Source organism: Gossypium arboreum, chromosome 1 (assembly GCF_025698485.1).
Source record: "Gossypium arboreum isolate Shixiya-1 chromosome 1, ASM2569848v2, whole genome shotgun sequence".
In the NCBI taxonomy this organism is placed as follows: domain Eukaryota; kingdom Viridiplantae; phylum Streptophyta; class Magnoliopsida; order Malvales; family Malvaceae; genus Gossypium; species Gossypium arboreum.
Window position 1 is genome coordinate 5,639,686 of NC_069070.1, and position 27,433 is coordinate 5,667,118.

Sequence of the window (27,433 nt, forward strand, 5' to 3'; positions counted from 1 at the left end):
CAGTGCCTTCTATCGCTTTGAGTCATGGTTATCCGATTTCAACTTGGCTACCTCTGCTGGGTCATCCAGGTCTGGAACTAGTGGATCAGCAGGACTATCCCCTGGGCTTGACGCGAATATTCCTTGCCCCAAATTAGTGGGTGGAGCAGGTGGCATGGGTCGATGTTCCAAGCCAGTGGGTTCCCCTTGAGTGCACCCTCTTTGTGTTGTATATGCAAATGGTGGAGTGAATCCTGGGGGATAGAGTGGATCCTGATCGTGGTGAATTCTTGATCGAGATTCTTCAATGTCGTGGCTCGCATGGGTCCTTTCCCTTTAACTAGAGTGACATCATCTCCATCATTTTGGCCATTTGATCTCTTTGCTCGAGTGATTCCTCTCGAGATCTCATCATTAGGTCTCTAGTCTCTTGTTGTGATTTGGCCATTGCTCTTGTAATTCTTTTGAGTCCTTTCCATCCTTTCAATTCTCTCATTGAATTCACTTCCATCACTCTAGCTTGTCGCGTTTTATACTTGATGACGTGGTTCCGATCTTGTGGTATTACAACTGCGAATTATATATTTTGTCTTCAATGACCGAGTATGGGATATGCAATGTATGGATGAATGCATGAATGAATGTACGAATGTCAAAATGTTTAATTATGCAAGGAATGCAAAAAATTGGTGTTAATTTCAAGGTAGCCCCATATTTAGGCATTTCATTTATCAACATAGCCTATTACACAAAGTTTCCATTTTCAACTGTTACACAAATTTCCTAGCCACATTGCCTTGTTTCTTTACTTGCTCTAAAAACTCGATATGTTCGATCTTTGGCTCGGAGGAATTGGTAATCGAGAACTTGACTTCATCGATAATTGAACAATTTGCATAGTCGCTTATGAATTTCATTGATCAAGAAGTCGAGTTGCATTTCTCTTTCTTTGAGAGATCCTTCATACGCGTGAATGTACCTATCGTCGCTTCACTCTTTTCTTCTAGAGCCTTCGTGAGGCTATCTAGTTGTTGTTGATGAGATTGCAAGATATTTTCTAGATCTCGTGTTTTCCTTTTTAATTCTTGATGTTCGATCGACTTTTTGCCAATTCTGCAATGCTATTTCATACTCGGCGTTCTTCCTTCTTAACTCTATCAAAGCGCAGCAGCCTTTTCCTCCTCTTTCTTTGCTTTTCCTTCCAAAACTCCATTCCTCCCTTGATATTGCTAATTTCTTCCTTCCATTCTCATTGTCGACTTGCCCAACCCGCTATTCTTTATAGTGTTTCTTAATTTCTTGTTTTCCAAATGAAGGTCCCTTAAGTCGTTTCTCACAATCTCGGCTTCTCTTTGTACCTTTTCAGTTCTGGATCTTTCAACCTGAATTTCAATCTTCGATTGATAGTTTTCTTCTTGAAGGGCACTAAGGTCTCGAGACATCTTGGCCTTTTCTCGCTCAATTTTTGTCTTGTCATTTCTAGCTCAGACGGCATTTCCTTCGAGAAAGGATTCTGGATGGGGTGGTTTGTTGTTGAGATTTGCTGACTATTTACCCGTTGCTTTCTCCATACGTTGTAATCTTGGGTAAGGGTATCAGCATACAAGGCTAATTCCATGAAATGAATTTCCTTCCAAGACTTTGCAGTGTCTCGGACTTTCTTCATATATCCTTCACCCGTGAAAGCGAACTCGAACTGTGCTAATCCTCCAGTTGCGGGGAGGAATTGTCACGAAGAAAATTGCCTTTGAACCAATAGCGGAGCATATCCAACTCCTCCCCATAACCCAAGTAAAGGTACCCAATCTTGGCTTCCACATTTGTACAGCAGAACTAAAGGACGGATCCAGGGTGCTCTCCATGTTATATCCTCTGCGCGAAGGTTCTGAAAGACTGATACCCAATGTTGCTCAGTGACTTCCTTCGGCCATTCTTTCTTGAGGAAAGCTTCTAGCGGGGAGAATGTTTTAGAAAACATATGGAATGGAGTGCGCTCTACCTTCCAGAAGTGACTCAAAATCCAAACATTGAGTAACTGCGCGCATCCGATAAATCGTCCCTCCCCTTTTCTTCGACAACTACTCAGGGACCTGAAGGTCTCGGCTAGGATGGTTGGGACAGGGTTGATTCCTTGTTTTAACCTTTCGAAGAAATCAACTACTGCCACTTCGAGATGTCCAAGAACCTTTGGGAAAATAACCGCACCATAAATGGCCAAAGCGAATAGATTTACCCTTTTCAAAGATGTCGGGATGGTTCGAGTCAAATCTCGTAGGAGGACCATGGAATGCAAATGGTTTCGTTCTTCTTCTTCATCTGCTTTTCAGCCCATGCATCGGTCATGTCCGTCGGCCTCACTAACTTTTTCTTGAAGGTCATCGGCTTAGGCTCCTTCACATATATTTTGCCGAATTGTACATTGTCGATGCGAGTAAAGCAAAGATACTCTTCTATGGTCGAGTCATGTCTTCTTGATTGAAGGTGAAACACCGATAAGTTGGGTCCCGAACCGAACCATGGCTTGAATCAACTGCTCGCTCACACGGATGGTGATCGGTGAGCTATATCTCCATACCTCTCGGTGAAAATGTCTCTAGTGTCTCAATCCCACCGATTCCAAATTTGAACCAAATCTTCTAGGTTATTTTGGCGAACGTTCACAGCTTATTTGTTCGGGCAAATTGGCAGACACCTTTCCACAAGACTATCCCCTTGTCCCTCTCGAGTTTTTAGAGACCAGTCCACACCACGGCATTCTTCTCGGTGATTTGTGTAATTGACTCCTCCATCGAAACCCGCTTTTGGCAACCAACCTTTAATCAACACCTTCCTAATATGATGCCTATGATGCATGATAAAAATAAAACAAACAAACTTGGTTAGTAAACACAACAAATATAATTTGAAAAATAAACTAAACTACCCGATCCAATTATTTTGCATAAATAGTGTAAATGAAAGGCATTTTCCCGTGTACTTATTTTGGTGACTATTAGCGGACAGAGGTTCAAGCATAGCTCTAATTGGGTAGCTCAGATGGTTCATTATATGTAGTCTCGGTTCTAGACAGTACTCGAATTGCTCGTACTATCATCTCGCTAAGATTAGCACGAAGCCTCGGTCATAACCCATCACAGCTCACGAGTTCAATTCGAGGATTACATTTACTTATGCCTATGCGAGGACAAGTTAACTTACGAAAGCATAAGCCATATGTAACCCGAAAGTATTCACTAGCCTGTGCGGAGGGACGAGTTAACTCACAAAGGCGTAGCGTTTACTTTCACCCAAACGGACGGAGCCCCGGGTAGAGAGCTCATGTTATGCGAAAATACAAGTGCACGGTATGTGGGGAAAAACTTCATAAACCGTTGCGTTTTACTTAAAAACTAAACCGAAATTAAAACCATAAAAATTGAAAGCTAAAAAACAACCAAATAAGTAAACATGATACAAATGCATGAATTTTGAAAATGAGATTTTCGGATCACGACCAAATATTTACTTTGAACAAGGAAATTTGAAAGTTTTGACAAAACGTGTTTAATTCCAGACACGACTCTCAAAAAAGGATCCCCAGTGGAGTCGCCAGCTGTAGCGACGTAAAAATTTTGGTTTGGGGTCGCTAATTGTGGCGATTAAAAACTTGGAAATTGAAATTTGATTTAAAATAAACTCGGAAGTCGCCACCGATCTTTTTTATAGGTGTGATCGGACACCTTATAAATTTAATTTTGAAATGAAAAGGAATGAATTTAAGTCCACGTTAAAATCCGGAAAAAAAATAGGGTTCGAGTCGATTCTGTGCGAGGAAGGTATTAGCACCCTCGCGACGCCCAAAATTGGTATCTCATAAACAAGTGTTGTCTTGATTTTCAAAATACGAGTTCAAAGTAATATTCAATTGTGATCCAATTCAAAAGACGAAAATTTTCAATATTTTATTTTGAGAAGGATATACCGTGTTAACACGGGTCGATTGATGTTCACCCAACATAGCGATGAAATCGATGACTTAGTGTTAATTCGATATATTATCTTGATTATTGAAGTAAATAAGAAAACATGGATAATTTTTCAAAATAATGTGAAGCAAGCTGATATGAGATAAACATAAATAAACGGAAGAACTATAAACATATTTGAAACAAATAACAAATATTACGATGATATTGAAGGAAAATACTGATAATGCATACAAGATTAAATGTAACTATAGCATCAAATACGAGAAAATAATGAATATACATACATAAAAACATTAAGAACATGTACGTCAAAACACATCTATATAAGCAATGATAACGTTAGAAAGATATCGTATATATTATTTGAACTATACATGAAGTGACAAAACGTATATCTATCGATGTTAAAGTATATACATAATAATAGGAATAAGAGTATTTACACGATAGTATTATCGATATGTATATGGAAATGTATAAAATATACATAACAAGTAATATTATTGAAAATAGGTATATAACTTATAATCGAACATATATACTACGTATATACCTTTAGAAATGATAATAATAATAGGAAAGCTATTTTGTACGCTATACGTATACTAGTACACACACACACATATATATATATATATATATATAAATGATGGTATTAGGAATATACGATATAATATTAGAAGTATACATGTAATAGTATATAAAAGTATAACTAATAATATTAAAAATATGTATAAAATATAATATTAAAAACTTATACAAATAACATATATAAAAAAAATACATATAGTATAATATTAAGACATTTACATAATATACATATTAGGAATAAATAACATCTAATAATATTAATAATAATATTAAAAATAATAATGAAATATATGAAAACAAATATGATATATACAATAATATTAAAATAAAGTAATTAAAATAGTACTATATAAATGTATGAATATATACATATATAATATACATATATTAATATTGATAATAATGCTAAAACTAGAAATAACAACCATTAGTAATAATAATACTTTTGAAAGAAAAAAAAAATATATTAATAAAAGTAATAGTAACAATATTAGTAATGTGTAAAAAGGAAAATAAACGAAAAAGGATTAAATCGGAATAAGAATGAATTTCGTATGAATTTAAAATGAATAAAGAAATAAAGGACGAAAATGGACACGCGTGAAAAAAACGAGGACCAAAAGTGCAATATTCTCTATTACCCAAAACGCAGCGCAGCACGGAGGGACTAAATTGATGAACGGGCAAAACTCTGGGGCCAAATTAAAATATTAAAAACCTGATTGTAAAATAGCAAAAATGCGGAAGGGCCGATCGCGCAATTAGCCCCTCCGCTTCAAAAACACGCGACCTGGCCGGACGGGTCGGGTCGACCGACCAAGCCCTAAACAGCGTCGTTTAGCTTAGAAGGGGTCCAAAGCAGTGCGTTTGGACCCCTATATAAACTAAAATTTTTGTTTTTCATTTGAAATGAAGAAAGAAAAAAAAAAAAGGAGGGAGAGAAAAGGGGGCACGGGAAAGAAGAGAGGGAGGGGAGCTCGGCCATGGAGGCTTTGGCCACCGGACGGCCACGGAGGTCCGCCTTGGCAACCACCATGCATGCATGATGGTAGGAGAGGTAAAAAAATTATTTTTTTCTTTTTTATTTTGTTATTTTATTATATTTTTTTATATGTATATGTGTATGAAATCAGCCAAAAAACGAAAATAAAAGGAAAAATAATCACCTTAGATCGGTTCTGATTTTAGCTCTTGATTTGTTAATCTTGATTTTTTGTCTGAATGCTACCTCTATCTTTAAATACTGATTGAAATCCCTATATTGACTCTGGAAATGAAGTGTTTTTCTTCTTGTTTTTGTATATTTTTTTTTACTGCCGAATAAAAATAAAAATCCCCCTTTCTTGCAAATACCCTCCCCCTCTCGTTTGATTTTCTTTTCGACTTTATAGTCGGTTACAAAAGAAATATTTTTTGATCTCTGCTATTGCTTGCTGCTTCTGCTTTGTTTTTTTCTCTTTTGCGTGCTTTCTGCTCTCTGTTTGTTTTGCAGGTTATGGGGCGTGGTGGCCGAGGTCGGGCGTGCTAGTGGGGTTCGTCGCCGGTCAGACGGCATGGGGCGTGGTAAGTGAGTGGGGTTCGGCGCAAGTGGGCAAGTGGGGGAGGGGTAGGTGGCTGAGTGCTGGGTTTAGGTTGTTGGGCTGGGGTAGTTGGGCTTCGGGTTTAGTTGTTTAGGCTTAGTGGGCTTATTGGGTTAGGGGTTTTTGATTAGGGTAGGTTAGTTTAGAGTATTGGGTATGGGTTTGGCATTTTGGTAATTGGGTTTTGGGTATTTGTAAAAGGCCCAAAATTGGCCTACAACAAAAATAAAAACTTAAAACAACTTAATTAATATTTACTTATTGTGATTTAATATAAATAAACTTTCACAATGAAACACTAATTTTTTTAATTTAAAATTAATTGGGTTCAAGTTTTTCCAGCTAATAAGGAAATTTATAAAAATCTGGTAGGTCAATTGTCAAAAATTAAACAATTGCACTTATGTAAAGTTCTTTATTTATGTTAAAATTTTGCACTAGAATATATATTATATAATTTTTATAATTGTTGTTAAAATTATTTTTTTGAAAAGGGTCGACTTGGTTTTGAAAACGAAACAATGGGAGTCGCCACTAATCCTTTTTTGTTTAGATGTGATCGGATCACCTCGTAATTTGATTATTTTAATAAAATATTTTGTTTTACTAAAACAACGATTTTGGTCTACGAAATTCGAGAAAACGAGTTTGGGAGTCGGTTACGTACGAGGAAGGATTAGCACCCTCGTAACGCCCAAAATTAGTACCTAATTGATTAATTAATGTCTTAACGTTGGAAGTTGAAAACCCGAAAAAAATTAAAAATACGATCCTCTTTTTTAATGTTGATTTTTACGAAGAATTTGCTTGAGTAAATCGAAACAGATGATAAAGACCTTATTGTCCCGAATAATAAAATATCACATCCAGTATATTAGGACACAACATTTTAAACCCTCAATAAAAACCTTGTCTTTTGATTTTCAAAACTCATGCGTTTTAATTTTAAAAGGTTATTCGATTATTTAGATCAAACGAGAAAAATTGAAACCTAGAACGTTAGGGCACGATCTCTCGAATTTCTAAAAACAGAATATTGCCTTTATTAAAGAATTCTTTTTTATGAATTTTGGTGAAAATTAATGCAATATTTTAAGTGATATACAACATGCGATAAAATATTACAATAACAATGATGATATTATAAAGATGAATATAATATTAGTGGATTGGTCTCGATGAATAAGTAAAGCAATAAAACAGAAATTCATGATATAAAACAAGCAATCATAGCATAGAAATGTTTAAAATGCATGGAATAATAAATGAATGAGTAAGTAAAATAGATATATATTGTCAAGTTTAGATTTTTATGTAAAAATAATAATAATAATAAAATGTGTGAGTAAAGGGATAAATAAATAAATACAATAAATAAATATTAAGGAAAATAATTAAGAAATATCAAGAATATAAAGACTAAATTACGATATGAATGAAATTAGAAGTACAATTTATAATAAAGTACATAAATAATGATGACAATGAATAATAATAGTAATAATAATAATAAGTACAATATATGTAGTAAAGAAACACAAATAATTTAAATTTTAAAATATACATATATATATATATAAAAGGATAATAAATAAATAATAATAATAATAATAAATGTGCAAATAAATAAAAATAAAATGTAAGCGATTTAATTTTAAAAGTGTATAAAATTAAAAAGTAATAAATAGTTAGATAAACAGATGATAAAATGGTAATAATAATAAAGGCACAAGGAAGAAAAAAAGAAATAAATACTTGGTAAAAGGAAATGAAGAAAAATTTAAGTATTAAAAATGAAGGAATAACATACAAATGAATAAAAGAATAAAAAAAATGAATAGCATATGAATAAATAAGTAAATACGCAAGTAGATGGGTAAAATAAAAGGAGTAAAAATAAATATGAAAATAAAAAGAAACAGCATACAAAAAGGGTGAAAAATAGGCCTAAATCATAAATTAAGCGAAATTAAAGGATAAAACAGAAAAAATAAATAAGTAAAAGACCAAAATGAAAAGAGCGAAAACAAATGAGGGCTAAACGCGAAATAATCCCAACCCTTAGGACACCTGTCCTTTCTCCAGGAGCTCAGAGAATAGAGGACTAATTTGAAAAGATGATAAAATTTAATGGCAAAATTTCTAAAAAGAAAGAATAACGAAAGTAGGATTAAATTAAAACAACTCGAAAGGCGGAAGGATTAAAGTTGAAATATTCCCTTTAAACAAAAACACGTGGATCCTGCTAGGTCGGGTCGGATCGATTTGGGTTAAAGGTAAAACGACGCCATTTTAGCGTCTGTGCGCATTGGCCCAAAACGGCGCCATTTCATGTGCTTATTTAAGTTAAAATTTTTATAAAAAAAAAAAATTCACTTCACCCCTTTAAACAAAAGAAAATCTGAAAAAATTCCCTCCCCCTTCTCTCAAATGCCTCCCCACGTTCGGCCTAGGGGGTCGCTGGACCACCGTGGCGGCCGCCTGTCATCGGCGACAGCGTCGCCGTCCACGATGGCCCGGAAGTTAAAAAGACCTTCTTCTTTTTTACTTTTGCGAGTAAAATACCGATTTGGGGTTAAAAATGGCCAAAAAGCCTTCAAAATTTAAAAAGGAGCAAAGGAAGTCTTCGTCTCCACTTATTTCTCTGGCGACCGTTCGAGAACCCCCAAGGGCCCATCGGTCTTCCAATATGGAGGTCGAAACATCGGCAAAAGGTAAAGATTTTGTTTTTGCACTTTTATTTTATACTTTATATTTTCTAAAATATAAAAAAAACGAAAGTAAAAGGTCACCTTTTAGTTTTTGATTTCTCTTTTTCAAAATCTCTATTTTTTTTTATTTCTCTGTCCCCAAAATACATTGATTGTTGTGGCCTTTATAGCCAACATTACATATTATATTTTACTATTTTTTCTACTGTTGCTTGCACATGGTCTCTGTTATTGCGTGTTGGTTATTCTTTGCAGGTGACAGAGGGTGACGGTGGTAGAGACGAAAGCCAGCAGTGGTGGCAGAGAAGCTTGCGGCTAGGGTTTCTTCCTTTCTTTTTTTTGGCTAAAACTTAATTTAGTTTTGGGCCATTTTGCACTGCTAGAATTTTAATTTATTTCGGCTGTAATTGGATTTGCAATTTTGGTTTAAGTTTGTTGTAAATGGACTGGGACTTTATTTGTTTGGTTTAAATTTGTTTTATTTTTGTATTCTGGGTCCGGGCCAAAATTGGCCTATTACAATTACCATAAGTTATGTTAAAATTTTGCTATAGAGTATTTACTATATGATTTAGTATAATTACTATAAGTAAAATTTATTAAATGTAGTCCAATATTAATTGTAATCTCTTGGTACTTATTCTAAAGAAATTTGATGTAGAGTTTATCCAACAATTCAGACCAATTACCTTATGCAATATCTTGTACAAGGTGATTACAAAAACAATTAGCATCCATATTCGACAAGTGATGCAAACTCTGGTAAAGCAAAATCAATCAAGCTTCATACATTTACGTAATATTTCTGACAATATTATTATCGCACAGGAATAAATTTGTACTATGAAAACCATTAAGAGTAAGAAGGGATGGTTGGCAATTATGGTGGATTTAGAGAAAGCATATGATAGGATTTGATAATATTTCTTAGAAGACATATTGCAAGACACAAGTCTACCTATTACTCTTATCCATACAATAATGCACTGCGTAACTTCCTCATCCATGAAGTTACTTTGGAATGGAACACTCACCATAGTTTCAAATCGTCAAGGGAACCCTTTATCACTATATCTCCTTGTTCTAAGAATGGAGCGCCTTGGTCACTTGATTGAAGTTGCAATTGGGGATGGGAGTTGGGAGCCATTGTTTCTATCACGTCGAGGGCTAGGCATATCACACTTGTTCTTCAGCGATGACCTCATCCTTTTTTGTAAAGCTGATAGGAAAAATGTAGAGTGTCTTCAACATGTGCTCAACATGTGCAAGGCTTTATAGCCCACTTGGCTGAAGCCATTTCATCTTAGCCTGTTGAAGCTTTGAGCTTGGGTGGTTTAACTTTAAAGAACGGGCAACAAGAAAAGGGAGAATTCCCTAAACAATAAGGTTTTGGTGGTTATTATTATTTTTTGTTTTATATAGATTTAAATCTGACCATTTTTTTGTGGAATTGCCAAGGCTACGTTAGTAGCAAATTTATTCGTGTTTTTCGCAAATACAATATCGAATATGGCCCTGATATTGTGTGCTTGTTCGAGTCGAAAGTAAGTGGTAAAAATGTTAATTTTATCATTGATAAATTAGGATTTTTTTAATTTTCACAGTGTTGAAGCTGTTGGAGTTTCAAGAGGAATTTGGGTAGGTTGGAAGGAATCTATTTGGATTAGAATTATCCAAAATCACCCACAGTTAATTTTTCTTTGTGTATCTAGTAATGTTCAATCTAATTCTATTTTTATATCTTTTGTTTATGGTAGCCCGGACATAAGGAAACGTAAGGCACTTTAGGAAGCTTTGAAATCTGTTTTGCCTCATGATTCTTTTTCATGTTTAATTTTGGGTGACTTTAATGTTATTCTCTCACCTAACAAAAAAAAGTATTTACGCCCTAGAGAAGAGATGTAATATTTTAGGCAATTTTGTAGATTCTTGTAATTTGCAGGATTTGGGATTCATCGATCCATCATTTACTTAGCAAAGAACTGGCACGTCTGAGCGATTAGATAGAGCATTGGCTAATTATTCATGGATTTAAGCTTTTCCACAATGCCTTATTTCCCACTTGCCGAGGACTAAGTCTGATTATAGGCCCATTCTCTTGAGAACCAAACCGAATATTAATGTGGTTATAGGGAGACCTTTTAGGTTCTTAACAAGGTGGATGAAGCATGTTAACTTTCCCTCATTTGTGAAAGATTAGTAGAAGTTTTTGAGTAATATGGCCAGTTCTCTTTCTAAATTTACTTTGCATGTCAAAGAATGGAACATGTCAGTTTATAACTTTATAGGTTCTTGAAAAAGACATCTTATGAGGTCGCTTTCTAATATTTAAAAGGCTCTGGATTATTCTGCCTCTAATCAGTTACTTTAGTTGGAAAACTTTCTGAATTATGAGGAACTTCTGTGGAAGTAAAAAGCTAAATGTGTCTGGCTCTATTTTGGGCACCATAACACCAAATTCTTTCATAGTCAAACAATCCAAAAAAGGAAATTTAACCGTATCACGGCCCTACGCATTAATAATGATGAATGGTGTTCTGATCAGAACATCCTTAAAACTGGGGTAGTTGGTTTTTTCGAGAAGCTTTATGAGGAAATGCCAAAGCCCATGAAGGATCTCTTTTCTAAAATTTTCCCTCACCACAAGACTCAGGACATTGTTTTTGGAAAAATCGGTGTCTGATGAAGAAATTAATAAAGCTTATTTGACATGGATCCCTTGAAATCTTTGAGAAGTGATGGCTTTCATGCGCATATTTTCCAAAATCAGTGGGATATTGTAGGGAATACAATTTGTAAATGGGTTCGAGGAGTCTTCACTGGTTACAGTATTAACCTGGAGTTGAATAACTCACTGATATTGTTTATCTCAAAGAATAACAACCCAAAAGACTTCAGCCAATTCCGACCTATTAGTTTGTGTTCGATAATGTATAAATTGGTGATGAAAGTTATTGCTAATATATTTAAATTAGTTTTTCTTAAATTTATCTCACAATAGCAAGTTGGTTTCATTGGATGGCGTAATATTTTGAATAATGTTATTATAATACAAAAAGTCATATATTGTATACAGAAAAAAATAAGATGGTGAAAAATAGATGGCGGTCAAGTTGGATTTAGAGAAGGCTTATGAGAGAGTGAGTTGAGAATTTATCGGTGTTTATTTACAGGTTGTAGGGATCCTAATTTTTCTCAGTTCAGTAATCATAATGGCCATCTCTTCTTCGATTATGGAAATTCAAACCATCTAGAGGGATCAGACAATGTTGTCCATTACCACATTACCTTTTTGTGTTATGTATGGAATGGTTAGGGCACATTTTTCAAGCAAAAATTGACGAAGGTAAATGTTGTCCAATTCGTATTTCAATATCTGGGCCTACTTTATCTCATATTTTTTTCGCGAATGATTTAGTCATTTTTTGTAAAGTAGAGTTGGATCAAGCTCAATTATTAGTGTACATTTTAAATCACTTTTGTGCTTTCTCTAGGTACAAGTTCAGTACTCGAAAGAGCAATAATTATTTCTCCAAATGAGTTGAATGTGGTATTTGTTATCAGATCAATCAATTATTTCGCTTTTAAGTTGTTTAAAACCTTGACATTTATCTAGGTGTGCCTCTTTTTCATGATAGGGTCACTAAGAGTACCTTAAGTTTTGTTGTGGAAAAGGTGATGCATAAATTACAAAATTGGGAATTTAGAAAATTGTCCATTGCTGGAAAAGTCACTCTGGCCCAATCTATTCTCCTTGCTATTCCGAAGAGATCGAGAGAATCGTAAGATAGTTTATTTAGGGGTGTGCCAGTAGTCATCCAAAACTTACTTTGGTTTGGTGGGATTCCATTTGTCAGCCTATATCTCGAGGTGGGCTAGGATTTTGACATTTACATAACAAGAACAATTCTTTTCTTATGAAATTAGTTTTAACTTAGTCACTAAGGATAATACCTTATGGGTACAAGTTCACCGCACGAAATACGTACTGAAGGATCATCTTCAGAAACTTATTTCCAGAAGCCAATGTTCGCACCTGTAGCTGTCTCTTTTTAAAATATGCCCTCTTTTATGTGAAAACTTAGCTTGGTCAGTGGGGAATGATACAAGTATTTGATGTTTGAAGGATTCATAGATTCTGATAGTTGGCTGTTTACTTTCGCATATTCCTGCACATGCCAATTTAGACTTGGACTATATCTTTAGTGATTTAGTTACTTCCGATGGAACTTGGAATCTTAATCTATTCTATATGTTGCTGCTTAAAGAGGTGATCCAATGAATTGTAAGTATTCCTCCTCTACATCATTTATTGGGCTTGGATAGGGTAATTTGGGCAACATCGGCATCAAGTTGCTTTTTTATTCGTAACGCTTTCTAGTCCTTAGAACAAGATTTCTGGAATAGCACGAATATCTTTTGGAATAATATCTAGAAGTATCAATGACCTCAGCAAGTTCAAATTTTCCTTTGGTAATTCAGAAACAAAGATTACTAACTAATTCAGAACGTACCAAGAAAGGACTGGGTCATAACAACTCTTACTCTTTATGTGGCCATGAAATAGAAGACATTCTTCATGTATTTCAAGATTATTCAACTACAAAGGACGTATGGAAGCATACGGTCCCAATTAATCAATAGAACAAGTTCTTTTATAATTGTTTTCATACTTGGTTAGCTTCCAATATTTGTTGCCACATAATATTGCAGAAACATGGAGTTCTCTAGTCGTGTCTTTTTGGTCATATCACTTGGCAAAATTGGAAGAATATAAATCTATTCATTTTTCAGAATGTTACTTGGTCAACTGTTGAAATTGTTAAAGCTTATCTTAATTAGGCACAATAGTTCAAATCATGTTAGAACATTTATAAAGCTAATACCTTAAAATTGGGATACTAAAAGCATTCTGAAGGAACGTGGGTCCATCTTTTCTCTGATAGTGCAGTGGAGTGAGTCACTAGAACTGCTTCTACCGGAGGAGTGATACGCAATCAGGCTAGTAATTGGATCTTGAGATATAATTGATACTTGGGAAGTTGTACTCTTTTTGAGGCAGAACTCTGGGGTATTCTAGATAGGATACTCATTTTGTTAAACATAGGATACAAATGGGCCACAATTCAAACAGACAGTTCAAGTGTGGCTAATGCACTGTCCAATAAGGGGTTGGAAGATTCAGGCATCATAGTTCTTAGAAGGGTTCAAAGGATTATGCATTCTAAAGGAAAATGGCAGATAAGAGTTGTACCTAAGGAAACAAACTTAATTGCAAACTTTTTGGCTAAGGTCTGCTTTACATGGAAGTCAAGTTTACAAATTCTTTATGTGACTCCTTGTGAGGTGATGGGGCCCTTCAACAAGATAAAGCTTGTGGTGCTTTTGAACAATTGATATGATGTAATTTTGTTTTGTTTTTCACCATAAAATAATTTCAAATATGAAAATATTAATTGATTATATAAATACTCATCAATAAACTTCACAAAAATTTCATCATTTAACAAATCTAAAGTAAAAAAGGAAAACAAAAACATCTCACATATTAAACAACAAATTATTTTGAAAGAAATCTACAATAAGATTATCACATACTAAATATATAAAATGAAAGTTGAGCAAAAACATACATAAAATATTGTGTTCATCAAGCATTTAGAATTTTTTTCCTTTTAGTTTGATTATTATATAAATTATTTACTTTTTATTATTCGTTAATTTTCTATTTGAAAAATTTAAAATTTCCCTTTAACTTGGTTAAAGTTTAAATTTTAAAATTGATTAATAAAAATATTAAAGCTGGTTAAAAAAAGAAGAAGGTTATTTTATTTATTTTTTAACATTATTCATGCCCTGGCATGTGTGATCGGAATTGGCCAAAGCGAGTTAGTGCAATCAATACAGATCGAATTTTATACTAGTACGAAAAAGAGAAATAATTATTCTAGTTTGTTATTGAAATTGTGCACACCGACCGATACAATTAGAATCTATGTGGAATCGATTATATTTATTAAAAGACTTTAAAGAAATTACTTAAGTTTTACTTAAAACATTAAAGTAGTTGAAGGAAATTAAGTAATTCTTAAATCTTGCGTGAATTACTTAATTTATTAAATGTTACTTAAAACTTTAAAAGCTTTTAAGAAGTTATTTAAAACATTAAAGAGTTTTTTTTTAAAAAACTAAGTAATTACTAAATCTTCGGTAAATAACTTGGTTTATTAAAGGTTACTTTAAAATTAATGTGCTTTTAACAAATTAATTAGGTCTTAAATCATGAAAAAATTACTTAAGTAATCCTTAAATATTGGGTAAATAACTTAATTTCTTAAGAGTTACTTAAAACATTAACAATTTTAAGAAATTAAGTTATTAATAACTTATTAAAAACTAATTATTTTAAGAGTTACTTAAAATTACTTATTTCAACATTAAGGGTGTGTTCGGGTGAGAAATTTGTAAGAGAAATTTCATTTGTATCAAAGTTTTCAAAATTTTAAAATGAATTTACTTATTTAAGTAAATATATTAGAGAATTTCAAAATTTATAAATAATTCCAATATGAGATTTTAATAGCTTAATTTCCTTTTATTCTCCTTAAATAGGTGATTTTTCAAAATTTCTCATAATTTTATTTGATTTAATACATGTGATCCCACTATAAAATTTTAAAAAATAATTTTAAAACATTTTATTTAATTATAATATATATTTTAAAATTTATTTTACTAAAATAGTTATAAAATATTAAAAATATAATAATATCCATATTGAATATATTTTATATAAATATTATTTTTCTTTTAAATTTGAAAAATTCTAATAACTTAAGTTTTTAAATCAATTATCTATCCAAACAAAGCAATTATAAATTCTAAAATTTTAAAATGATAAATTCTAAAATATTAATATTTTAAAATTTATAAAATTATTTATCCAAAAACAAATTTTAAGAAATTTAATTTAACTAGTAACAAGTTGCAGCTCATATTAACATCATGAGAATAAATTTTTTGAAAAATTGACTATTTCAAAGAGATATGTCCAAATAATCATAACATCAAATTAAGCTAGTATAAATTACAATGATAAAGCTTTTAGCTCAAATTAGGGGTGGATACAAAGGGACGGATAGGGCTTAATTCATTAAAATTTATCATTTTAATTCTTTATAAATGATCAAATTTAATCCTCAAAATAAAATATTATATTTAATCTTTTAAAAAATAATAAAATACTAATTAAATCTATATTTAATATCTCAAAAATTTATAATTTAATTTTCATCCCTAAAAAGTATTTTGAATTTGAATCCTACTGAAATATTAAATTTTATGGAGGAGAAATAGACATCTTTTTCTTACAGTTTAAACAACACTTTGGGGGACCCACTTGGCTTAATAAAGTATTCATTTTGTGATTGTGACTATTTGGTTTTATTGAATAAGACTTGGAAAATGTAGAGGGTTCAATGCACTTTGGGAGAATCTCAATGCCCGTTGTTTTTGGCTTTTATATTAACGACTTTAACTAATCTTATCTTAAAGTAATACATATAATTTATTAATTATTAACCGCCCATGGTTGTGACCCCTCTAAATTAAAGTTCACTACCAACGGTGCGGATGGAATACAATTGATGTCGTTATCGTTTCCCTAATACATAGGTTATCGGTTCGAGTATATAGGGATGAGTGTAAATTGAATCGAGTTCAAAAGTTAATTTAATCGAGTTGAGTCTTATTTTATAATTTCAATTCAATTTGAATTTATTTTGTAAATGAGTGAAATTGCTCAGTTATAATTAATTTTATATTAGAATATATAAATTTAAAATAATATATTTTAAAAATTCTTAAAAAAGAGAATATTTTTAATAAGGATTTTTTAAAAGTTTTAAATTTTTTATATACTCCATTAGATTTTTTTAATTTTATAATTTTAAAATGATTAAATTTTATAAATATTTTAAATTTTAAAAATTATTTTTCATTTTTGAAAATTTTTGGAATTATTTTTTTAAAGAAATTAATTTGTTTATTTTCAAATTGATAGGGACCAAAATATTATTTACATCAATCTATCATTTGAATTATTCGAATTATTCAAATTGTAAAATTTAACTCGACCCAAACTAGAAAAACTAAATTACTTATTCAAGGTGACTCAAAAGAATCGAAAAACTCGATTCAATTAACTTGAAATTCAATTTTTCTTTTTCGAGTCAAATCAAATTTTACTCACCTCTATTCGAGTGTGCTTGAGCATATAGTGTATTTTAAATTAAAAGTTTGAGAAATTTATGAAGCATAAAAAAATCTACAAAGAATAGCTTTTTTTTAAAGAAATTACAACGAGTATAATGCAAATCACAAATAATATCTATGCGATCAACTAAAATTAAATATCAACTCAACAAACTCATAATCTGAATGTATTTGAACTTAGACTAAAATAAATTTATGTATGACCTACACATAATGGAACTTAAACCTATAATAATAAAAAAACAAATTGGCTTGAAATTATCTAAATATTACAATATTATAATTTCTTAATAATTTTAAAAGGGTAAACTATTAAAATAGTCACTTTTGTTTATCTTAGGTTATATTTGTTTGAAATATTATGTTTTAGTCACTTACTTTATCGTGTTATAATATTTTAGTCACTGAGCCGTTAATTGTGTAACAGTAAGCTGATGTGGCACATTAAATCATCATTTCAAACGAAAAATTTAGGTTAATTTATATAATCGGTCCCCATATTTTTTCATTTTGAGCAATTTTTCTTTTACTTTTTTAAACTTTCCTTTTTTTTTCTTTTTCTTTTTTCCATTCTCTTTTGATTCTCCTTCAGTTTTCTTCCATTCTCCATTTCTTTTAACATAGTTTTTTTATGTTTTCTATTTTTTAAAACTAGTCACTATACTTTTTATTTTTTGAACAATTTAATTTTTTCGAGTGAGGCGAGCTTGTGGACTAGTTTTAATAAATAGAAAAACAGAAAAATTACGTTAAAAGAAATGAAGAAATGAGGAAAACAAAGAGAGAATAAGAAGAGAATGAAAAATTAAAAGAAAAGGAAATTTAAAAGAACATAAAAAAATAAAATGCTCAAAAATGAAAAAAATATAGGAACTAATTGTAGAATTTAACTTAAAATTTTTGTTTGAAATGATGATTTAACGTGCCATATTAGCTTACCGTTACACCATTGACAGCGATTAACGGTTCAGTAAGTAAAATGTTACAACACAATAACGTAAGTGACTAAAACATAACATTTCAAACATAAATAACTAAAATATAACTTGAGACAAACAAAAATAACTATTTTAATAGTTTACCATCTTAAAACTCAAATTCACTCAATTAAAATTAAACTAAATAAAACCTATGCAACTAACTCAATGATAAGCTTTTTACCATTTTCTAGAAATAGAAACGAAGTCCAACAAACTTCAGACCTTAAGGCCCAATCTTTGTAATCACCTCTTCTAAACCCAATGGATATTCAAAGCTTTTTACCCTTTCCTTAAATTTTGCATTTCCTCCCAATTTTTCTTTTCTGCATACAATGAAAACCTTGATTGATTCTTTTAAAATATTTTTTCCGAGCATTTTGAATCATATATAAATAATATTAATTGTGTTTTTACGGCGACGGTGAGGCTGTTATAATTTACAAATTAAAATCTGAATCGCTAAAGAATTTGTGGATCAATCGAGAGTTTTGACCGGTGAGAACTGGAGTTTTATCAATCAAATGCTAATGAATTATTGAGCTTGTTTATCTATTGATTTGAAAGTTCTTGAGTGGTGCATTTGATTCCTTGTTAATTGTTTTATGTTGCTGAAATCTAATAAATTAGTACCAAAGGTGATTTTGGAACTGTAAAACATTTTTGGTTTCTTATGTTGCGAGCTGATACTAGTTTCATCTCAGTTTTAATTTTTTCTTTTTTTGGCCATCATCTCATTTTTAGTTGGAGTCTCTCGTTTTTAACAGAAACCGGGCCATTAGGGGATCTATCAGCGACAATGATGGTGTCTTCAGTAACAGAGTGAAAAGAATATCATAGAGGTACATTCTCTAAGTAAAATTAGATTCGACTCAGAAAAAATCGAAAAAGAAATTCAAATGTTAAATTATTCTAATTGAGTTGTTCAGTTTTTTAACCAATTCCAATTTGTAATTCGGTTTTTTGAATTGGAACGAGATCAAATATCCGGATTAAGCAAATCGAGGTAGTTTTGGATTAAAGCTATAATTTTAATTTTAATTCTGTTTTTTACACTTTTACACTTCAGTTTTCTGTTTCCCGATTAGGAAAAACCCATCCCCAATTTTGAAACCCCAACTTTCTCCTGACTCCCGATTTCTATTCCATTCTGTCCGTCTGTGTTCATTGGCACTCCGGTCGATTTTAGGTATCTTTCAACTTTCCTTTTTCGTTTTTCCTTGGTTTATCTCTTTTGGGGTTTTCTTTCTTGCTTTGCTTTACCTTTTATCGTAAAGGATTAATCCTAGATTAAATAACATAACTGGAATGAGCAGAAACATGAAAGTGCCCTTATTCTTTTATGTTTTTGAAACTGATAGCTGGTGTCTCTTTTGGCTTGTTCTTTCTGTCTTATAATTGTAATTTGTTTCTCTTCTCTGCTTCCTATCTATCAAGCACTCTGGGGTTAAATTGACTAATGATAGTTAGAAATGAGGTATTTAAAAGAGGCAAGAAGAGTGAGAGAATAGGTTAGCGACAAAGAGACCATCCATTGGTTATTAAGCATGAAGGAATAGGATCATGTTCTTATGAATGATGAAGTTCTGTGTAAGTGCTAATATATTTGGTTCTAAATACTCAATGCCACTATCTCCTTCATATTCTTTGTTTCCATAGTAAGATAAAAGTGCACGTTTTTAAAAGTTCTTTTTAAGTTACAAGATAGATTAATGATCCCTCAAATCCCAGTGTTATATTCTTCAGGGATGACATTAATGCATTTCTACGGTCCCAAGAACTTTAATCTTCACTTCTAAAAAGTCTATAGCTTTCATTTATTTTTTTAATTTGATCTTTTGTTTGAGTAATCATGGCTGCTTTGCATTTTCCTTTCATCTTTAGTTTGTTTTTTTTTTCTTTTCATGTTGGCAGCATAATTGCTGCCATGAATTTCCACCAAATATTACCATTGGAGGGTCAAAGATGGAAATTTAGTAACAAATGGAAATACTTGTTTGTTAGTTAGCTGATCTTATCAGCTTCTTCAATGGATAAATATTTGATTATCATTTTCAGTTAGATGAAAATTAAGGACGATTTAATTATCTATTTTTTAGTAAAGAGTTATTCAATTACTATTCTTTACTTATATCCTTTGGTTAATTGAACTATTATAAACTCAAACAAATATATTCGATTTAACTATAATTTCATATCATTCGACTAAATTTGAAAACTTTTCAAATTGAGTTTGGTTGATAAAATAGGACTCATCAACTCTACTCACTCCAACTTTTTTTACTTGATTCGACTTGACTCGATTGAACGCTCACCCCTAATTCTCATGTTACTTTTGATGTTTAATTAGCTTGGTTTCAAATTCAGCAATATCTTTGTTTCCTCTGTTACAGTACTGTTGTGTTTACCATTGATTTTTGATGTAGGTGGGAGGGATCAAAGGATGTGACTTCTTGAATGCCTATTTTTTTTCTTCATCTTAAAAGTTTATCTGCAATGGTTATTAATGAATAAATGATCTTTTGGAAGCATCAAAACAAGATAGCTGCTTTTCTTATTGTAATGTTTAGTGTGAACAGAATCTTGGAATATTTTTTTTGGTAATTATCATTATTGATGCAAAACTGCTGGAATAAGTACAAATGTTTTGTAGTTAAAACAAAAAAGAGAAAAAAGAAAAAAAAAAGAAAAAGAAATTGAGTGAAAGCTGGATGAGTTAGGATTTATTTGTAGGGGGTTCAACTAAAGCACTGCCCGTTTAACATATTTCTCTCTGTATTGCTTTTAATTTTGCATTAGGATTTGGGATAACTGGAAATGATTTTCTAGTTAAGCTATTGTCAACAATGGTAAGAAGAAACCTGAAAAAGATAGGTATGAGAGGAGAATTACAAGCTGGAGAAGGCAATGCAAAAGAAAGTGGTATTTTGGATATGTCAGCTGAGAATACGAATGATGTTTCCAATTGATCAATAGAGCTGGCTGGTATGAATAAGAGAAAAGGAGGATAACAATGAAAAGAAGAAGGACCGAATAAAAAGAGGAAATCAGAGTTTTATATAGATGAAAAGGAAGCTGAGAAGGATCAGAAGAATTATAAGAAAAGTAAAGATGCATTTGGTGAAGTTAGAGAGATTTCAATGGATGCTTATTTGGGTGGAAAAGAGAGCATGGGACAAGAAAGTAACGAGGTAACATTTCTGGAGAACAACTTTGGTTACAAAGCAAAAAGGATGCGAAACAAAAAAAGCTTGAAAGGTTGTAAGAGAATATCTGTTGGACCAGTTTTGGTGATAACCTGCAAAAAAATGATATGGAAGCTTAGCATATTCTATGGTAGCAGAAGGCACATGGGCAGATGCTGATAACATGCTGGATTCTCTATCAAGCTTGGATGCTTTCTTCATGGAAGATGTGGACTGGCACAATCTTATTGAGAATAGGTCTGGAGATTCATGTCAAAAACATTAGAACTGGATGGGCCATCACTGTGGCCCGCATAGGGACAAGTCTTTTGCTGAACAAGTTGAAATTCTTGCTAATTGATATCTCCCATACATGCTTGATGCAAAGGAGTCCTATAGTAGCAATGCCCAGTTGGTCTGCCATAGCTGCGGTGCTGTTTTTATCTACTGGAAATGGCTTCTTGATTACAAATTAATTTGGAGTTGCATGCATTATATTAGCTTATTGGTTGATTATCTAAGAACTCTTAGAGCAATTTCCTATTAGATCCCTTGCTATATGTTTAGATCTCCTCTTAATGGTGCTGATAGCTTTAATATATGGATCTTAAGGTCTCTTAACTTGTTTGTGCGTAATCCACTCAATAGGCTTGGTATTGAATAATCCTGGAGGATTAAACTACAGTGTAGTGGGCAGATTATTTCTCAGTTTTGCTAATAGCCAAAAAAATACGTTTTCTATAAGATTTTATTCCTAAAGTTTGATTGTGGTTTGTAACAAAAATTATAAATCTAATCTGTGTTTGCTTCTGCTCCTATATCCTTTATTTCTTATAAGAATGTAATTGAATTCCGAGTTCTGAATTTTGCTTGGTGCCAGGAGATGGATCTGATACTGGTTTATTCTGCTATAAATTTCCTCATTTGTTTGCTTTTATGAAAAAGATGACACTTTTTGGGAAACAGAAAGAAAAGGGGAGAAAGAAACCTCTTAGTTGAGGATGATAAGTTTGTTTTGATCTATAATAGCATCTAACTTTTACACTTAACCTTCTTAAAAACTTGCCTAGAATAACATTTGATGACTGTTTTTGTTCACCAAAGTTTTGATTTGGCCGTGGTGGTCTATGGTGATTAGATGTACTATATATGAGGAAGATAGGTTTGCTTGAAGTTTTACATAGGTTTATGTTTTTGATTCAACTTCCCTTTTCAATCGTGCACTTCCAAAGTAAAATGTTTTTCCTGCATTTTGCATAAACCATTTGTGTATAGTTGCACCTCCAAAGCATTACCAATAACTATTTGCTGATCATCTCCAATGAAAAAAAAACCACTGATGTGTTTCTTTCCCTGCCTTTTTTCTTTTTTCAAGTCATTTGGTGTCCTATAAGCTGCTTCTTACTGCATAAATAGTTAAATGCTCCTTACAAATGGCAGAATTTGCTAATATGGCTGCATAAACTATTACTTGTCTTTTTTGCAATATTAATATTTGCTAGAATAAATCTGTATTTTGATTTGTATTTATTAGGAACAGAGCTTATTTCCATTTAAATAACATTCAGTTTCTGTGCTTCCATTCCCCATTCCCAACTTGCTCTGCTGCATTCTCTCTGTGCAACTATAAAACAGGTGGCTCTTGCATGCTAGGTATTGGGGATCATTTCCAGCTGTTGTTGTTTAGATTACACCATTTTCATCACTCTTATCTACTGCTTGTTTTTCTCATGTTTTTATAACAAAGAATATCTTACTATTATTGTTGCAGGTGATTGCCTTCATGGCTGACCTGAAGCACAAGATTCTTATGGTTTCTGATTTTTTCTATCCCAACTTCGGTGGTGTCGAGAATCACATCTATTATCTGTCACAATGCCTACTAAAACTTGGTCACAAGGTCAGAAAATTTTTGTAAGTTTGTAGGTTCTAATTCTTGTTTGTGAGCACTTTTTTCTATTTGACCAAGAGCAAAGAAACTGGAAAAGAGGAATGATGTTTTTTCTTTTTCCCCAGAAAAGAAGGGGGAATGATTTTAGGTCCACTACTATAAAGAGGAAATCTTTTTTTCAAAAGAAGGTTTTAGATATGCCGTTGCTTAGGTAGAAGAATACTATAATGTCCCTCTCTGGAAGGGTTCTCTCTCTATTTCTTTCTCCTTTTCTCTGCTCTGCATTTTTTTACTAGACCTGATATCCTTTTGTTTTTCTTCTTTGGTCGATAAGAGACATCATCTTTTAAAATTCCTTGGTCCTTTTTTCTGTCCAACTCCGTTTTACGTTCCTTTCCTGCAAATTAATGTTTCCTTTTTTCTTCGAACTCTCAATGCAATAGGTACCAAATTTCAGTCTTTTTATTTCCCTGAAATGGATGATATATTTACTCTATTATTGCAGGTGGTTGTTTTGACTCATGCTTATGGAAATCGATCTGGGGTGAGATACATGACAGGTGGTCTGAAGGTTTATTATGTACCGTGGCGGCCGTTTCTTATGCAGAATACATTCCCGACTATCTATGGAACATTCCCAATAATTAGGACTATACTTCTTCGGGAAAAGATATCACTTGTGCATGGTCATCAAGCCTTCTCAACTCTATGCCATGAGACTTTGATGCACGCACGTACTATGGGATACAAGGTTGTATTTACTGATCATTCATTGTATGGTTTTGCTGATGTGGGAAGCATCCACATGAACAAGGTTCTGCAATTTACTTTGGCAGATGTAACCCGGGCCATATGTGTTTCGCATACAAGCAAGGAAAATACAGTGCTACGGTCAGGTTTGCCGCCTGAAAAGGTTTTTGTGATACCTAATGCTGTGGACACAGCTATGTTCAAACCTGCTCAACAGCGCCTTGGCCGTGATGAAATAGTTATTGTTGTGATAAGTAGGTTGGTTTATCGGAAGGGTGCAGATTTACTTGTGGAAGTCATTCCGGAAGTTTGTCGTTTGTATCCCAATGTGAGTTGCTCAGAGCATGTTGTTGCTGAAAAGATTTTGATTTATTGGCTTGTTCTGTTACTAGTCAGTTGTCATGGTATTAGTTAGAAATGAGCAGTTCACCCAGTTCTTATGTTGCTTCACCAGCTACTGGCAAGAGTATGAGATGGTTGAATGTTTTTATTACCTATGTCCTTTGGTTTGATATTCTGCAATGATGGTTAGTGTTGTTGCTACTGGCTAGACTAAGCATAAAATGGCCCCCATTATATATCCATATGAACTGTTGGCCATTTTTACGTAAATTTGGTGTATAGTCCCTATTTACATACAAAAGATATGTTTATGTAGAATAAATATCCTGCCTTTTCAGCAGTGTCTTCCTATTTGATGAATGTAATTGCTTTTTTATGGTTCAATTTATGTTAGTCTTGGAAAATATTTCAGTAGCCATTCTTTTGGTTTGCTTTCTGCAGTTAGCATGAGAGGAGTTAGTTGCAAAAGGGTTTATTACGGCTTTCTAAATTATGATGGTTCATCAGTTATATGCCCAAAAATTAGTATGTTTAGCCAACTGCCATATTGCACCTGCTCTCTCTCACATACACAAGCCTCTTACATCTAGACATCTGAATTTCTGCTACACTTACACATTGCTGATCCATTGTCATGTTTTAAATTTTAGTTAAATCTTTCAGTGTGTTGGTTATAGTTCCTCATTTGGATGAAGACTTGGTATTTAGTAGAAAGTGTGTTGGTTATAACATTGTCATGTTAGTCTGCACTGTTATTTTGAGTTATTTTCTCATTTTTAAACACCTGCGAAGGTACGTTTCATTGTTGGTGGAGATGGACCTAAAAGAGTGCGGTTGGAAGAGATGAGAGAAAAGCATTCTCTCCAAGATCGAGTTGAGATGTTGGGGGCTGTACCACATGCTTCTGTAAGGTCTGTGCTGATTTCTGGCCACATATTTTTAAACAGGTAAATTTTTGGTTCCTACAGACCACCCTTTTTTAGTTTATTTCTTTTTTATGTAACCAGAAGCCAAGAAGAAAAAAAAAGGAACAGAAGAAGAAGAAGAAGAAGAAACACAAAGAAGACAAATTAACATTCATTGATCATTTGATAATCAAGTGTAAAGGCGGATGAACTTAATTGCTTTTCCTTTTGACAGTTCTTTAACTGAAGCTTTTTGTATAGCCATATTGGAGGCTGCAAGTTGTGGACTATTAACTGTCAGCACACGTGTAGGAGGTGTCCCAGAGGCATGTACTTCAAACTGTCATTAACCTAGACATACCAAACTGGTTTATGCTTTTGCACCTAAAAGGATTGAAATTTATTTAAGATATCCTCTAATTTTCCATTTATTTGTTTTAGGTTTTACCCGATGACATGATAGTACTTGCTGAACCGGATCCTAGTGACATGGTACATGCAATTAGGAAGGCAATATCTATCCTTCCTAATATTGATCCACAGGTTATGCATGATCGAGTAAGTAATTTTCATTGACTTCATATAGTAATTTTGAACTGCGTGAGGTGGACAAATGCATATTTCTCTTTTTGTGGCAAGATGAAGAGACTTTATAATTGGAACGATGTTGCTGAAAGGACTGAGATTGTATATAATCGTGCCTTGAAATGTTCTGATCAGAGTCTTCTAGAACGACTTTCCAGGTATGCCATTGAATGTTTTCCCCGAAGATGATGCTCACAAATTTGTTTTAGCCAATAAGATGGTGTCATGCTTTTCAAGCACCTCTGATTTCATTGAAAGGTTTTTGGTATAATGTTGAGTGTATGGCATGGATATTTTCTTATGTGCTTTTAGTATGGAAGGCAGGAAGATTAAAAGTTCGCTTATTAAGTAATTAAATAAAAACTTACATACAACCTTGCAATCATCAACCGTATATACACTCAAGCTCGCATTATCTAGTTGTGAACAGGACTTGGAGATGAGTATTGAACATAATTATGTGTTTGTTTATGGGTATACCAATCTTTTAAAGCTTTTCTTTATATTTTAAAGTTGATACCCTCTTGTTTATGTTGTGTCGGACATGGGTACTTCAGGGACAATGGAGAATCCAAGTAATATACGAAGTGGTAGCTTGTAACTTTCAAATATTTGATAAAGTCAGTAGATTATTTTTGAGTTATTACCAAGGATGCTAATGAGGTCATGTTTTGTTAGGTATCTTTCATGTGGAGCTTGGGCAGGCAAGCTGTTTTGCTTGGTTATGATAATCGACTTTTTGATATGGCGTCTGTTAGAACTATTGCAGGTACATGGTGTTTTTTTTTCTTTTTGGTATGATCCCGGAAAATTAAATCAGTAAATTGGGTGAATCAGTTTGGTTTTTAATCGGCTCAATTTGGATTCAATTCAAGTTTTAAAATTTTTTGGTCATTTAGGGTCATTTTCGGTTATTCCAGTTCGGGGTTGTTTTCGGTTTGAGGCTATGGTTTTTCGGGTCAGTCATTATCGGTTTGGACCATGTCGAGTTTTGTTCATTTTGATTTTGAGTCATTTCGGGTTTGGGTGGCTTTGTAGGTTTTGGTCATTTTATGTTAAGACTAGACGGGTTGGATGGTTGGACCAGGTTTTGAGTTTTGGGTCAGAACTTAACATTTATACATGAAGTGATGGTTTGTTTTTGTTACCAGCCTGCAGAGGATATCGAGGAGGTGCCTGATGTGGCTCTACGCTGCCATCAACACGGAGAAAGGATTGAAGAAATATATCGTTGCAAGTCAGAATAATAGTATAGCAATAGTTTTCGAGTTTATAACAATATTATTAGCTTCAAATATTTGACGTTTCGTCTTCAAGCATTGTACCTTATTCTATTCTTTATGCATTTTAAGTAAAAATCTTATTGCTGCAATCCACTTCTGAATGTGCTTTCTTGAAATCCCATGTTTTTCACTTCATTTTAATTATTATTCACAACGAGGCCTTGGCATAGTTAAGAGGTCTTGGGCATGCACAATTAAATGCGTGGACTTTCAGTTTCACCATACATTATCGCCAAACCTGAATTTTAGTTCAGTTAATAGTGGTTATTTGGACGTGGTTATTTGGACATGTACTTGTATTTTGATATTTTAATTATAATTGTTAACGTTTAAAAAATTATTATTTACAAATATAATTTTACAATTAATGAGTCTTTAAAAAAAAAATTGAAACACATTTTAAGTAATTTTT

At 32.7% G+C, this 27,433-nt stretch overlaps 1 protein-coding gene across 15 annotated transcripts; it reads left to right on the forward strand.

Annotated features, from left to right (window-relative positions):
• Positions 1-18,339: 18,339 nt before the first annotated feature.
• LOC108482955 (phosphatidylinositol N-acetylglucosaminyltransferase subunit A) lies at positions 18,340-27,137 on the forward strand. Of its 15 annotated transcripts, none has more exons than XM_053026588.1 (11): positions 18,340-18,578; positions 18,848-18,922; positions 19,169-19,269; positions 23,037-23,179; positions 23,662-24,234; positions 25,041-25,195; positions 25,389-25,479; positions 25,595-25,711; positions 25,793-25,896; positions 26,417-26,507; positions 26,890-27,137. In XM_053026588.1, the coding sequence occupies exons 4-11, from the start codon at positions 23,141-23,143 to the stop codon at positions 26,983-26,985; spliced, it is 1,266 nt and encodes a 421-aa protein (XP_052882548.1). In that variant the 5' UTR covers positions 18,340-18,578; positions 18,848-18,922; positions 19,169-19,269; positions 23,037-23,140; the 3' UTR covers positions 26,986-27,137. The 15 variants fall into 15 exon arrangements, with proteins under 15 accessions (XP_052882548.1, XP_052882546.1, XP_052882553.1 ...); XM_053026580.1 differs by having other exon boundaries at positions 18,341-18,578; positions 18,825-18,922; positions 23,037-23,165; XM_053026581.1 differs by lacking the exon at positions 19,169-19,269 and adding an exon at positions 22,901-22,918 and having other exon boundaries at positions 18,341-18,578; positions 18,825-18,922; positions 23,037-23,165.
• The last annotated feature ends 296 nt before the right edge of the window (positions 27,138-27,433 follow it).

Bases quoted from the DNA above. Each gene is read 5' to 3' on its own strand.
- LOC108482955 (XM_017786072.2), top strand. From the start codon at position 23,049: ATGGCTGACCTGAAGCACAAGATTCTTATGGTTTCTGATTTTTTCTAT. The intron at 24,235-25,040 runs GTGAGTTGCTCA...ACACCTGCGAAG, and splicing joins TTTGTCGTTTGTATCCCAAT to GTACGTTTCATTGTTGGTGG. The intron at 25,196-25,388 runs GTAAATTTTTGG...TCCTTTTGACAG, and splicing joins GGCCACATATTTTTAAACAG to TTCTTTAACTGAAGCTTTTT.